Source organism: Humulus lupulus, chromosome 1 (assembly GCF_963169125.1).
Source record: "Humulus lupulus chromosome 1, drHumLupu1.1, whole genome shotgun sequence".
Taxonomy (NCBI): Eukaryota; Viridiplantae; Streptophyta; class Magnoliopsida; order Rosales; family Cannabaceae; genus Humulus; species Humulus lupulus.
The window spans coordinates 271,595,052-271,610,398 of NC_084793.1; the positions used below are offsets into that span (position 1 = coordinate 271,595,052).

Sequence of the window (15,347 nt, forward strand, 5' to 3'; positions counted from 1 at the left end):
ACTGTTATGCAAAAAGTATAAGATTAAATGTCAAATTTATAACCAAATACTCTAACTAAATGTTATTATTTGAATATTATAGCAACTAAAAATGTGTTATTGAATAGTTTAAGATAACATCGAACATAACATCCGAATACTGTTATAGAAAAAATAGGAGTTTTAATAACAGGGGCTATGTTAGCGTTTTCAGAAGCGTTATCAATACTCCCGGTTAGCAGTTTTTAAGTGTTATGAATACTGTTTTTTCTTGTAGTGGTAGTGGGAGGGTTTCTAGGAACCCAGTTCGCTATGGTATGGATGGTGAAACTAATATGATTGTTGGTGACACTAGTGATGATGATCCGTTGTCTTTCAAACAGGCAATGGATAGCCCTGAAAATGAACTGTGGCTCGAAGCCATGAAACAGGAAATGGAGTCCATGTACTCAAATTCTGTCTGGGATCTTGTGGAAGCACTTAGTGACTTTAGGGCCATTGGGTGCAAGTGGATCTATAAGAAGAAACGAGGTGTTGATGAAAATATCGAGACTTATAAAGCTCGATTAGTGGCAAAGGGTTATACCCAAAGAGAAGGCGTGGACTATGAGGAAACTTTTAGTCTGGTAGCCATGCTCAAATCCATTCACATCCTTTTATCCATAGTAGCCGCTCTCGACTATGAGATCTGGAAAATGGATGTCAAGACAACTTTTCTTAATGGAAAGCTTGACGAAGTCATTTATATGGATCAGCCAGAAGGATTTAAAGTAGCTGGACAAGAAGGAAAAGTTTGCAAGTTGAATAGGTCCATCTATGGACTTAAGCAAGCTTCTCGTTCTTGGAATCTTAGGTTTGATGAAATAATCAAAACCTATGGCTTTGAACAAAATATTGATGAGCCCTATATTTACCAACTGAAGGCAAATCAAATAGTGGTATCCTGGTTCTTTATGTAGATGATATCTTACTCATTGGAAAGAATGTTAAGAAATTATCAAATGTGTAGAATTGGCTAAGCACTCAATTCTAGATGAAGGATTTGGGTGAAGCAAGTTATATTCTAGGTATCTAGATCATTAGGGATTGAAAGAACAGACTCTTAGCTCTATCTCAAGCAACTTACATTGATAAAGTGCTTGAACGTTTCTCAATGACAAATTCCAAGAAAGGGCGTCTACCGTCTCGCCATGGAATTCATCTTTTAAAAAGAAGTCTCCCCAGACTCCTAAAGAGGAAGATGCAATGAGAAAAGTTCCTTATGCATCTGCAATTGGAAATATGATGTACGCTATGTTGTGTACTAGACCAGATATCTGCTATGCAGTGGGAGTAGTGAGCAGGTATCAGTCAAACCCAGGACTGGAACATTGGATAGCAGTTAAGCATATCTTGAAGTATTTAAGGCGGACTAGGGATTATATGTTAGTCTATAAGGGTGGTGTTCTGAACCTTGTAGGCTACACCGATACAGATTTTCAGACTGATGTTGATGACAGGAAGTCTACTTTTGGAATGGTGTTTACTCTTGGGGGTGGAGCTGTGATTTGGAGAAGCGTAAAGCAGTTTGCAATCGCAGATTCCACCATGGAGGCTGAGTACATAGCTGCGTCAAAAGTAGCTAAGGAAATAGTCTGGCTATAGAAGTTCTATTCGGATCTTGGTGTTATTCCAGAAATGGATAAACCACTTGTGTTGTTTTGTCATAATACAGGAGCGATAGCCAACTCGAAGAACCTCAAAATCATAAGAGGAGTAAGCATATAGAAAGGAAGTATCACGTTATTCGAGAATATGTGGCCAGGGGAGATGTGAAGGTTATGAAGATTGCAACTGAAGACAATCTTGCAGATCCGTTTACAAAGTCACTACCACACTACACCAAACACCCATTACCATAACACATGATTATAATAGAATTTAAAAAGAGTTATTGTAAGTGAAAAAAATTTCAGGCGGCAACTTAAAATAAGGTACCACCAAATGATTTAACATTTTTTGACTTAACATTTTTCAACCCGTGTACCCATTTCCCCTATACCCATTTCCTCAATCATTCTTCGGTCTTCCCCTTCCTGGTCTCTCGGTCCCTTCAATCTTCAATCGTTCATCGTCTTTCCGTTCGTGGTCTATCTCTCTCGATTTCCCGTAGACCTATCACTCTCGGTCGGGAAATGAGAAAATAAGCAGAAATTTTTAATATTTCACTAACTCTCTATTCCCCAATTTCTATTTCTATCATTTACCACACAAAGACAACCCTAATCATTCTCTCTTCTATCTTTTCCCCATGGATGGCTTGTTCTATCCTCTGTATCGTTTCCCACTGATGGTACACAGATAGTCATAGCCATTCTTCTTTTCTTTCACTAAATTTTTTTTGCTCCAGTGCCTCCTCTTAGCCATGGCTAGGGCTACCATAAAGGTTTATTTCTTCATAATGGAGAGGGGTTAGTCCTCTTCAAAATCTCTGTTCCAGAAGTTTCTTCATCGCCAGCAAAGATTTTAAGGTCACTATATCATCTTCCTCTTCTCTAATTTTTATTATTATTATTTGTGGCTTCCAAATGGCAATTTCCACGATTATCCTTGAGGTTCGTAAATCTGGGATTGCAAACCAGAAATTGGACATTAATAGCCTTCTGTTTAATATATAAAAAAATCATTTTGGGTCCTTTGAAGGACTAAATGGGATTAGAATTTTTTTGTGCCTATCGCTACCAGGTATCCATTTGTTCCTGTACTTTCTTTTAAATCTATTATGTATATATATATATAAGCAACAATTAATAATTAGCAAGTGTTCTATGTATATGTCTATCTTTACGATGGAATATCCTAAGTGCTTAGATTGATAGTGTTAAATAGCTTTACGTTATTCTGCTGGTAATTATATGGGGTCTAGAGCCTAGACCACTTGCATCCATAAAAAAAATTATTAAAAAAATTGCTGGGTCAATATATCAATGATGAAATTTTGTTCTTAATGTAAAAATTATTTCTATTTCTAGGGTGGTGATTTATGGCTTGTTTGGATATTCAGATGGATGTAAAGAATCAATATTATGCAACTATATGGGTGCTCAAGATATGCATTTTCGAGAAAATGAGGTTTGTTTTCTAAATATCTAATTTCTCTCTTAGAGAATTATTTTGCTATAAGACCTAATTGTTTTGGGCATATAAAATAATATCAATAATGCTCTTTTCCCCTAGTATATAAATGTATATATGTATAAATATATATTTATATATAAAAGAAAGTTTAATTGAGTTCAACTATATCAATGAGAATTTTGTTGCTGTCGATGGGAATGTTTGAAAAAATGTGGCTTGCAAATGATGGCAATTATGGAGAGTTTAGACGGTTTACAACTTGGAAACAAAGGGACCAAATTGTTGACTTTTAATTGCCATATGAGATTTTTGGGGCTATGCAACAAAAGTGAGTACTATTCTGTTATGCCTTCATTCAATTTCTAGATGCGTAAATACAAACTTAATCCAATATGTTGAAGAAGTAATTTCTTTGGGCTCTTACTATAAAATTTGACTGTGAGATTGGATTTTTAGCTGACTATTGCTCATTTTAGATTGAAACTTTTTGAAATTAAAGATTAAGTTTTATGTAACAATGCTCATGGATTAAGAAAATAAAAAAAACTGCACTCCATATGTTTGGTAAAATGCCTTAGAAACATAATATAGTGTATAGATGTTTTATATAGACTATTCCATAGAGAATATAATATAGCTATGTTTGATCATAGATAAATCAATATAGTCATAGCTTAACATTTCCTTGGTAATATTAATGTTACACTTTAATTCAAAAGTTCAAACTTTTTTTCATTCTTTCTATTATGTATACTTTATATAGTTTTCTTCATGGCTGTACAATTTGGAACTCATTTATATACTGTCATGGTTTTCTATCATATTGAGTTGTTAAGAAACTGAACTGAGTACTTATTAAGCTCAATTTTGTCAGTTTACAGCATTGTGAATATCTTGGTTTTTTTTGTATACCTACAGTGTGTGAACATGCTTATTCTTTGGCTCAAAATATGGATCCTGACAGTGAAGGAAGAGGAGTTCTACAATTTAAAACTGGATTGATGTCTTTCATTAAGGTGTGTGCTTAGTTTGAAATGGATAAACTTGACTTCCAGATTTTTAGTCTGTTTTTTTTGCATTCTATACACTTCGACAATAATATTATATTTTCCATATATTTACTTTTTCTTGTTTCCAAAATTTTAGCAAAAACTTGCAAAAAAAGGATGGAGGAGTTATAGATAGAAGCCAAGACATTGCTCTTTTGCAAGATTTCTACAAACTCTATCGAGAGCGGAATGATGTGGAAACGAGAAGAAGAGTTGAATTTAAGGGAGACTGGGGCTTTCAGTGGAGACTTGGGCGAGTAAGTATTTCACCCATTTGAACTCAAATAGATGGCACTTTTATTTATTTGCTTTTGTTCTGTTTATGCTAATACTGTAGTTTTATTTTCTAATCTACCTATAAGGAGAAAAACATAATTATGTGAATGTGACTTTCAATTTTCTCCTTTTGTTTATTTTTGTCCCTTGGTTTATTATTAATTTGAAGACCTTCCTTTAACTATTAGGAAAAGTTTGATTTGTATATTCCTCTGTTTTTTTGGCCAGCCCTTTATCTTTGGTGTTAAAGGTATTTTCTCAGTTTTTCTTTCATGGCCATCATATTGATCTATTTATTGATTACTTTTTCCAGGTTGGAGAGAAAGACAGTTAAGAGGAAAAGAGTTTTTGCTACTTTAAAAGTTCTAGGCACAGTCCTTCAACAACTGACTGAGGAAATTCCTGATGAGGTTGGTTGTATGACTTTGTGATCAGTCGTAATGATTTACTATCACTATTTTTTAACATCCAAAATCTTGTGAAGCATTTATGTTGAGCCCCTAAAAAAAATTCATGTGAAGAATTAGTGACTAAATATTTGGAAAAAAATTGCATGATATGTATCTACAAAGGAGGGATATGTTTCTGCTTGAGCTTCTTCATTGAAAGTTGAAACTAACATAAATGGGACACATTCTATTTAATCTTGCATCTCTCAATTGGTTTGTTTTATGCAGCTGAGACGTGTGATGGAAACTGATGCAGCTATGACAGACGACTTAATTGCTTGTAATATTATTCCACTTGATGCTCCTAGCCCAACAAATCATATTGGGTTTTTCCTCGAGGTAATTAGTTTAACAGTTTATGTTTCAAGTCCAAAATTTTGTTGTTTGTACCACCTTTTGGAATAAAAAATTTATGAATAGAACAAGAAATTTATGAACAGGTTCAAGCAGCAATCTCAGTGTTAAAGTATAGGGGACTGCTAAAATTGCCCGAGGATTTTCCCATCCCTGCTACAAGAAAAGCTGATGTTCTTGATTTTCTGCACTACATTTTTGGATTTCAGGTTTGTACGTCTAGATCAAGTGGTATATTGGATTTGGATTTAGTGTATTTTCTCTTATTTGTGCTATAAGTTGCATGTGGTTGCTATGAGTTTCAGGCAGGTAGTTCAGACACTGTTATATTTTTTCCTCTGAAAAATTTATTGTTTAGTTGTTCTTGCTTTATTTATATGGCGAGGAAATGTCTGAATCCTTCTATATGTTTTTCACATTGATGAACATTGATATATGCAATCATACACGTTCTGATATATATGCATAAACATTCTGATTGTGTTATTTTTCTTCATAAGAACCTCATCATTTGTTAAAAATATTGTACTTTAGGGGAAATGAGTTGATTCTTATTTCTCTTTTGAAACAAAAATTGCTTGTATTAATATAATCAATGAATGCAAGGGGTACAGAATAGTCCATCATTATCACAAAGTTTATTCTTGTTTTGCCTTTGTTTCTTCAAATGATTGTCCATTTTAAGATTCTCATGAAGTGAGTAGCTGGGAAAAATTGCTTGGCTCATAAATTTTGGATTATGGTATTTGTCTTTATATCATAATACAGGACTAAATGTTTTGTTGTTTACGAACTCTAAAATCAAACTCATTATTGTGAGAGACAAATGCTTCTTAATCCTAATGTTTGAAGTTTGTTGTGCAGAAAGACAATGTTTCTAATCAGCGCAAGCATATTGTTCACCTTCTTGCCAATGATAATACAGTTTGTTGTAGTACTTGCTTTTACTCGTTTTCTTTCTCTTCCCCATTTTTTTGGGATGTTCTTGCTTCCCGTAATAAAATTTGATCTTTCATCTTTTATATTCTTCTGATAATTATTAGCACTTAAATTTTTATATGCTCATAGTATAGTATACATCAAAGGAAAGGCTTTACACAAATTTAGGCCCTGACTTGCATTTTTGTAGTGCACCAAATTTTTTTTTTTTTTAGATTATTTAAATTTTGTGCTTTATTTGATTTAAATGTTAAGTGTGATGAATTGTTTTATTTAAGTGTTGTTATTTTATTTAAATTGTTTATTTGTTCTATTTGATTGTTTGTTATTTTATTTAATTGTTAGAAATGTTTTGGTTAATTAATTTAATAAGTGAATAATTGTGTAACATGTTATTTTACTATTAGTGTTACATTTTATTTAAGTGTGACAAATGAGGTAATTATGTGAGCTATGGTGGAATGCACTAAGGTGCATGATAGATAGTAATGCACCCTAGTGATTTAGTGTGTGCTAGTGCATGGTAGCATGGTGCACATGTGTAGATTTTCTACACATTTTATGTTTCCTTATTTTAGATTTATTTGGGTAATTTATTTATAAAAAAAAAAGGGGAAAAGAAGAGGGAAATAGGAAGTGGGCGTGTGACCTAGTGGGAAAGGAATACTTTCCTTAAGATGGTAAAAATCAAAAATTGAAGACCATGATCATTTGGGGATAGGCATGATCACATTTTATTCCCTTGTATCTTTTTGAAATAAAGAGAAATTAAGAAAAATAAAAGAGAAATGGAAACTTACCTTATTATTGTTTGGGGAGACTTTATGGGAGGATTTGTGATAAAGGGGCTATGAAAGGAGAGAAGAGCCATTGCTCTTGTGTGTGTGTGTGGCTGCCGTGACCTAGAGAGAGAGAGAGAGAGAGAGTGGCGTGTAGAGAGAGAGAGAGAGAGAGAGAGGAAGAAAGAAAGAAAGGAAGAAGGAGAAAGTGAAGAGGAACCCCCTAGAGTATGTCTTCTTGTTTTTCTCTTTGCATAATCTTTTTTTGATAATATGATTTTGATTTGTGTTATTTTCTTGTGTGTGTTTGGGTTCTTCCTCCTCCTCATGGTGGCTTTCCCATAAAAACCCTAGGCTTGAACAAGGGTGTGGAGTTTGGGGTATTGATCTTTTGTGTTCTTGATTTTTACAATCAAGAGAGGTAATGGTCTTTTCCTTAGCCTTATATTGTTTTTGGTGGGTTGTATATGAGGTTTTGCTAATGGTGCTAATGGTTGATTTTGGTAGGATTGATGTATAGGATTTGGATTTTGTGAGAGTATGATTTGTGTTTAAGGGTTGTGATGTTGATTTTGCTATGCATAAAAAATTGTAATAATCTATGAATACTTGTATGGTGATTTCGGCCTAGGTACACCCAAGGGTGTTCTTGATATGTTGTGTGATTTTACAATATATTTGATCCATGTTTTAGGACCTATGATATGTGGGTAAGAAAATAAGTGGTAATCTTGATATTTTGATCATGAAATTTTGTTAGATGCATGTTATATTTTGAATGATTAAATTATGAGATGCATGAAAATAATGATAGAAATATGCTAGGTTAATATAAGGCATATGTGAATATGGTGCTTATAAATTTACTATATGCTATTTTATTGATAATGTTTTGTTGGTTTTCATGGAATTGCAACAAATGGTTTTTAAAATGATTCATGTGATTATGTTAGTGATATTAGAATCACGCATATTATAAGAGCATAATGAGATTTTAGGCATGAATGATTTTATGTAATTTTTAAGACAAAAGTTGAGTTTTACAAAGAATTAAGCTTGCTGTTTTTTTTCAAAATAATTGGGTAAAAGTTGATAAAAAGATGAGTTGCATGCATAAATAATGTTCTTGATGAATGTGTTAATTTTTATGAAATTAAAAGAGGATTTTAAGTCTCATGTTATGATATTTTACCCAATTAATTTCCTACATAATTTTTATTGAATTTTGAGAAAAAATGAGTTTATAAAATTGAATATGGTGATTTTAATGATAAAAAAATGGTTGCTGGAATTTTGTAATAAAATATGAAGTAAGTTTCACTAAAAATGAATTTGATTAATTTTTGGAATAAATTATTTTTCCTATGTTATGGTAATATTGAAAAATGATATTTTAATGGTATGAATGCATATTTTGATAAATAATGATTTTTCTTTATTTTGATTGAGAAAAATATTTAGACTCTATTTATTTGTGATTTTTGAATAAAATAAATAGTGGCTGAAAGTTTGTTTTAAAAAGGTTAACAATTGTTATTAAATTGTCACATATGGGTTTTTACTACTTAAAAACTAAGTCTTAAATAAATTAAATCAAAATGTATTTTTCCACACTTAAAATATATTTTTCACATCATTTTTGTAACACAATAATAAAATATATTTTTCTAAAGAAACATGTTAAAATAGGTATTTTAATTAAATCCAAGCTCGTTGGTTAATTCTTGATAAATTAATATTTATTTAATGAAAATGTCACATATTTTATTTTGAGCTAAAATAAAATAAATTTTTGAGAAATTTAATCAACTTAGAAATTTTAAAGAAAAATAAAGCATGTAATATGGCTATTGATTTTCAAACAATAAAAGCAAGAAATGTAGAATTATCGTTTTTGAAAACGTCTTTATTACGCAACATTCCCACGTATGCATGTTACATGCAAATCAACTTTTACGTCCAAAATCATGATTATTATTCAACTATGTAATTTTTATAAAGCAATCATGTTAGTAAAATGGGTAGAATGAGCATTATTCTTTTTTGTGATAATTGCATGTTTTAGTGTAACTGTTATCATGAGTGCATGGCCCATGCACACATGAGTTGTATGGAAGGGCAAAATAGTAATTTTATGAACCTAAGAAACGTTATTTTGATTATGATATAGGCTCGTTGAAAAGATTGTGAAATTCTTAGCTTGGACCTGAGGTAAGGAAGTTAGATAGATTTTTATGATTTTATGCTATGAATGGTAAGGCTGTTATATGAATGAACTGTTATGAAATTATGAATGCCTTAATATGATGATCTGTTGAATGTGATATGTGTATGGATGTTAGATACATCAAACAGAATGCGATGTTAGATACATCAAACAGATTTCGATGTCAGATACATCGAACGAGTTACTAAGGACATTGAGACGTGACTCCTAGGGCGGACACGCCGAGGTTATTCAAGGACCAGTGATCTCCTGTTTACCTCATAGGGTGACATGGACAACTAGCGTTCCATGCTCATCATGTATGCTGTATGATTGTGATATGATGATATGTCACATTTATGTTATGATATGTTTATATGTCACATTTATGTTATGATATGTTGATATGTCACATTTATGTTATGATATGATGATATGTCACATTTATGTTATGATATGATGATATGTCACATTTATGTTATGATATGTTGATATGTCACATTTATGTTATGATATGTTGATATGTCACATTTATGTTATGATATGTTGATATGTCACATTTATGTTATGATATGATGAAATGTTACGATTATGTTATGATGTACCATGATGTTTTTAGATGAACGTTAGTGTTTGGTTGTTTGTTGTTTTTCTTACTTGCTTATTTGCTTGTACTTCCTTACTGGGCTTTTAGCTTACCCCCTTACTTTCCTTCCAGGTAGCAAATAGGATTTCTCTATGGCACGCGTGGTGACGTGAGGAGTTCTTTCATCATGGAGAGTATGGCGTGGGGCAATCCTATGGACGATAAAACGATCAACGTAGAACGCCATTTAAATTATGTTTTGTTTTAAGGGACTTTTTCCTAAATTATCAGTGGGACTCTGTTATTTAACTTAATTGGTTTTCTTTGAACTTTGCATAAAAACCTATATTTTATTTTAAACTTATGGCGCCAACTTGCATGATTTTAAATAAGTCCCCCTGAGACTTTAATAATGGATGGTATTCTTTTATAAATTACGTTATGCGAATGTTTTGTAAGTATTAGTCTAGGGCGTTCTTTACAATTTTCTGTTGCTAGTTTGCATACTAAGCTAATTAGTAGGAGACACAATCTTAAGTAGAGCTACCTTGGTTTCTTTTATTTTTGTTAGTCTATGCAATATGATCTAGTGTGGCACCACAATTTTTACTATAAGGGAAAGAAAATCAATATAATATGTGATGTGGGAGAGTTGAATTGATAACTTTGTCCATGTTGTTTTTTGTTGAAGTAGTTTTTATGGATGCTAATAGTTCTGTTAATACTTTATTCAGTTTTGGCATCTTCTCTTTATGATAAGCCTATTTAGTTTTTCCCTTTTTCTTACTATTTGTATTACTGTTATGAAAATCTCTACAAATTAAACAAGGTATTTCATAACAGTACACAACTTTTTAGAAAAGTTTCTCTTTACACTGTCTATAATTTTTATGTAACGATTTTTTTTGTTTAACACCTTATTGTTTCTCTGATATTTCTTTGTTGTAAAATTTAAAATTTGATGGATTAATCTCTTCAAACAAAAATAGTTATATATATATATATAAATTATGATGAGTTAGAATTAGATTCTCTAAGTTGGAATTAAGTGTTTTATGTATATAATAGATTAAGAAAATGAATATTAAATTTTTTTATTAAGCATTAAGTACCTTTAGTATATAATATATATATATATATAAAATTGATGTTTATAAATATATATTTATTGTTGTGAATCTAAAAAGGATGGTATCGCCTCTGTTTTGAACAAATTGTGATATTTGGATGCTTTATTTCTCTTGTTTGTGACTGTTTTTCTACAGGGGTTCTATTTATATTGAGTATTTTTTGGTCTTCTTTTTAGTCAATATTATATGGGTTAGTTTTAATTTGTTGGTTGTTTCATTGCATTGATTATCAGATGAAGTCCATGGCTGGCACCCAAGCTTAGCCTTGGCCCCAGAAGTTGAAGAAGAAAGCTTAGAACTTTTTGTTCATTTCAAGTCAGTAAATAAGCTTCTTTTCCTTTAGAACTCAAATTTTGTATATAATATAGATTTAGCATTTGCCTATGTTTTTGTCTTAGTTCTGAGTTTTCTGTTTTTGGATGATGATAGAAAATTGGCTGAGAATTCTGAACTTTCCATTTGCTATAGAACTCACTTTTTGTATATATATTTATATATTGGCTGAGATTTCTGAACATTCCATTTACTTTTGGTTCGAGTCATAGATCTATGATAAATAAAGTTATAAAGGGCCATCGATTGTAAGAACAAATCTGAGTTTATAACCATTTCTTATATATAGATGATTATATATCTAGGGAGGTCAGGTGTTAATTAGTTTTCCAGTACATAAATGCAGGACTTGATTCTTCTTCTAGTAGTGTGGGTAATATTACCTCAGATGTCTTATCAGCTGCCAAGAAGAGTCGATTCCCAGACCTCAGAGGTTTTTGCCACTCTTTTTTACTTCCTACTTTCACTATTATACCTTTTGTTTCAAGATTTAAGTAGCTTTTCCCTGAATTCTCTTGCTGCAAACACTATATTCATCATGCTTAAATACTTGATTTTTATCTTTTGCATTTCATTTTATGGCTTGTTTCTTAAATTTAATATTCTTAAATTTTGTGCTTGAGTTGGGCTAGTGGCCCAAGATAATTTGGGCCAAGTGTCCACTGTGTACTATTCTCAGCGAGCTCGCTGTGTACTATGTTATGAAGAGTTGAACCAAGATCATTAAACAACACTAACCATGACTATCAAAAATAAACATTATTTAAGTAAGCACATTAATATTTTGGATGGCTTTTGTATTTCTTTAATACTATTCTGGTTCCTCTTACTTTTTCGATTAAGTTGATTTGTATTGTCTAAAGTTATTTCTTGTTTTATTGAATTAGTCTTAGATGTGTACACTTAAATATAGAGCTCACCACAGATTAAGTAGATCTTATTTGAATGTACGACCTTATGAAATATTTTTGAGATTTAATGGTTAATTGGCCTTGTTAAAGCTCTGTTATATGCTGTTGCATGTTGGTGGGTAATTAACTTATATGGGTTTAGAAGCTATTTGCACTACATATTGGAGCTTACTGACTTTATTTTGCTCACAGAGATGACTCTCTAGTCACTGAAGTGGAGCCTTATATTCCTTTTAATTTCAACCCAGCAGGAATGTAGCCTGTTCTTACCACTAATTATCTGTTGGCCGTCCCCAGCATTCTTGCTTTACAGATGACGTTATAGTCACTGGGGTCTTAACTGCAAGGTGGTCACCTGACTTAAAAGATGTTCGCTGCGACCTTGATCCTGTGTTGATTGCTAATCATGTGAGGTAAATGTAACAGCTCTGTTTGAAAGAAGAAACATTTTTCATTGTTGAGATGGTTGTTGTTCCATTGGAGTCATACATGGTACTAAAGAGAGGTAGTTCTTTTAATTTCATAAACTCTGCTTAGCCTTGGTGAACCTTGATCCCATCTTTCTTATAATGCATGGGATTTCACTTATGCAGCTGGTTGATGTTTCGAAGGGATAGAAAATGATTTGGTGGTAACTCTTTTAAGGGATGCTAAAGTAGTATCAGATAGATTGAAATAACTACCGATACTGAAAAGAGGCTCAAAACTTGTTACAAACTTACAAATATATTTCTATATTAAAATAATGCGAATAGGTTTTTGGAAAAAACCATAAAGTAGATAACAGTTTTGTATTTCAACTTATCTAAGTATCAAAATTGGTTAGAAATTTTTCTCTCTTTCTTTCTTTTTTTTGGAGTGAAGCTTTGGTTACTATGTGCACTTGACATACTTTTTATACACATATTTAGGAGAACAAATGAGCTGAAATCAGATATTACTATTGTCTTATAATTTATTGTTTGGTTTCTTTGTTTGCTTTGGTGTAGTTGTGAATCTATTATTTTGTATGTGGTGTCCTTTCTTGGATATAATTTCCATAGCACTTTTCTAGAAGTAATTTGTGATGCTAGATAATAACAATAAAATATTTCTTTGTTTATTTTGCAGATATGACAAGCGAAGTATAGAAGGATACTTAAGACTCCTTGAAAGTAGTAACTTTGTTTATTTCTTTGTGTTGAAACTAGTAACTTTTAGACTCCTTGAATACTTAAAGAATATTTTGCTATTGATGACAGTGTTGAATGTTTTAAACTAAATTGTGGATTGTTGATTCAATGTAGAATGTTCTTATTTTTTGTTATTTGAAAATCAAGTTCATTTGCTGATGCTAGTATATATTAGAAAGCTAATTTTAATTATATAAAAAAAATTAAAATATAATAGAATAAATTAGTGTAATATAAATAAAATATATAATGAGAATTTAAATATATCTAAATATAACAATAATACGAAAATTGAGTTATAATAAATATTACAATAACACTTTTTATGCAAAGAATTATGTTATGCAAACTTCATTATATAACACAAATAATGTGTTATACTATAGTGTAGTATAACACAAAAAATGTGTTATAGTAAAGTGTAGTATAACACAAAAAAAGTGTTATAGTATCGACTATAAATAACTTAATTCAACACTTATCTATATATTAAAATAACACAGAAATTGTGTTATCATTGACAGTACAATAACATAGTCTATCTTAACACATCAGAAAGTGTTATCGTAGGTTTTGATAACACATTTTTGGTGTTATTAAAAGCATTTTTTCTTGTAGTGCCAGAAGCTACCTTTGATAAGCATATCAAGGAAATGGGATTAGTAGAATTAAGGAATTAGTTTAAATTTGCAAGTGGGAGTTTGTTGGGGTTTTATGCCCTAATTAAAACTCAATTTCTTTGTAATCTCATTTTATTATCAATTAAAAATAGAAATCATTTTTTGACTTGGTCAATCACTTTGCTCACACGTTTTATTTTCATAATTATTTGTTTAATATAAACTTCTATTAAATCCCAAGCATATAACTAATTGTATTTATAGTGACGTAATCACAATGGAATATAAATATGATTATATGTTCAAACATATGTTAGTCATATGATTAGTCAGTGCACAGGATTTACATTGACTGACCAATCTACGATATGATCTACTTACACATTGCAGTGTCATGTTCGTTCCAAAACATTAGCAAAGTAGATAAGATCGGATGTGTTTGTTACATCGGACTGAACTGATATTGACAGTAGATAGGATAAGTAAACATATCGCTATTACTATTCTAGTCATATCATATATTTGACCATAGGTCTATTCAATCTCAATTCTGAGTGGTTAGTATTCTAACTAATTGTATTATTTGAGTTCTTTGACTTTTTCATTACTAGCTTACCCTACAGACTAGCCCATACTTACATCTTGGGAGCTTGGTAGTATAATTGAGTGAGAGTGTTAATCATAGATATGAGCATCTATAGCTTCTTATGAAGAAGTGAAACAATGGTTTCCTTTTAGTTTGGTTCAAGGTGTTAAATGATAAAGATCTCATTTCAGTAATTAAATTAGTTTACTGAAATATCATTTAATGGGAACTAAGTGTTTTAAGGATAAAATACAATGAGGGGTAAAACAGTATTTTAGTCCCATCTCATTGTAGATCGTCTATAGAGGATTGAGTGACAATTATTGTTGTAACGATGGATAATTAATATCGTATCTATATTTGTTATAGAGCGTTCTATGAATTCAAGAGTGCAATTCCGAGTCTATAGTGGAGTCACGAGGAATTAATAAGTTAGTAAATTTATTTGTTAGATTTATGATAACTTATTGGACCTTGATTTCATAGGCCCATGGTCCCCATTGTACCTTGGATAAAATCATCTAGATAGTACTCAATTAATTGATTTAATTATCAATTAGAATTATCAAAGTTGACCAGGTCAATTTTGGATAGTTTCATAGAGTTATGTATTTATGAGAAGAAAAGATAAATTAGAGCAGATTTATTAATTATGTATAAATTAGTATCTAAATTAATAAATAAGTTTAAATCAAGGTTCAAATTACAAACAATTAATTTGATAAAGGATTTAAATAATTATTTAATTAATTAAATCAATAGAAAATAATATAGGCCTTGATTTTAAGTCCAATAGGCTTATAATCAATTAGGAAATTTCACGGGCTTAAAGCCCATGATAATTTCGACCTAGGGCCTCAA

General features: G+C 31.1%; 1 protein-coding gene across 3 annotated transcripts; it reads left to right on the top strand.

Annotated features, from left to right (window-relative positions):
* Window positions 1-2,068: 2,068 nt before the first annotated feature.
* On the top strand, window positions 2,069-12,858 carry LOC133806686 (callose synthase 9-like). Of its 3 annotated transcripts, none has more exons than XR_009879072.1 (7): window positions 2,069-2,489; window positions 2,991-3,090; window positions 4,015-4,112; window positions 4,243-4,402; window positions 4,735-4,831; window positions 5,099-5,433; window positions 12,301-12,858. XR_009879072.1 is itself a non-coding variant. In XM_062244784.1 (6 exons), exons 4-6 carry the CDS (start codon window positions 4,335-4,337, stop codon window positions 5,273-5,275), a joined length of 342 nt encoding a protein of 113 aa, XP_062100768.1. In that variant the 5' UTR covers window positions 2,071-2,489; window positions 2,991-3,090; window positions 4,015-4,112; window positions 4,243-4,334; the 3' UTR covers window positions 5,276-5,831. The 3 variants fall into 3 exon arrangements, 1 of the variants encoding a protein (XP_062100768.1); XR_009879073.1 differs by lacking the exon at window positions 12,301-12,858 and adding an exon at window positions 6,089-6,112; XM_062244784.1 differs by lacking the exon at window positions 12,301-12,858 and having other exon boundaries at window positions 2,071-2,489; window positions 5,099-5,831.
* The last annotated feature ends 2,489 nt before the right edge of the window (window positions 12,859-15,347 follow it).

Coding starts and splice junctions, on each gene's coding strand:
- LOC133806686 (XM_062244784.1), top strand. CDS start 4,335: ATGATGTGGAAACGAGAAGAAGAGTTGAATTTAAGGGAGACTGGGGCT. Junction 4,403..4,734: donor TTCAGTGGAGACTTGGGCGA/GTAAGTATTTCA, acceptor TACTTTTTCCAG/GTTGGAGAGAAAGACAGTTA. Junction 4,832..5,098: donor CTGAGGAAATTCCTGATGAG/GTTGGTTGTATG, acceptor TGTTTTATGCAG/CTGAGACGTGTGATGGAAAC.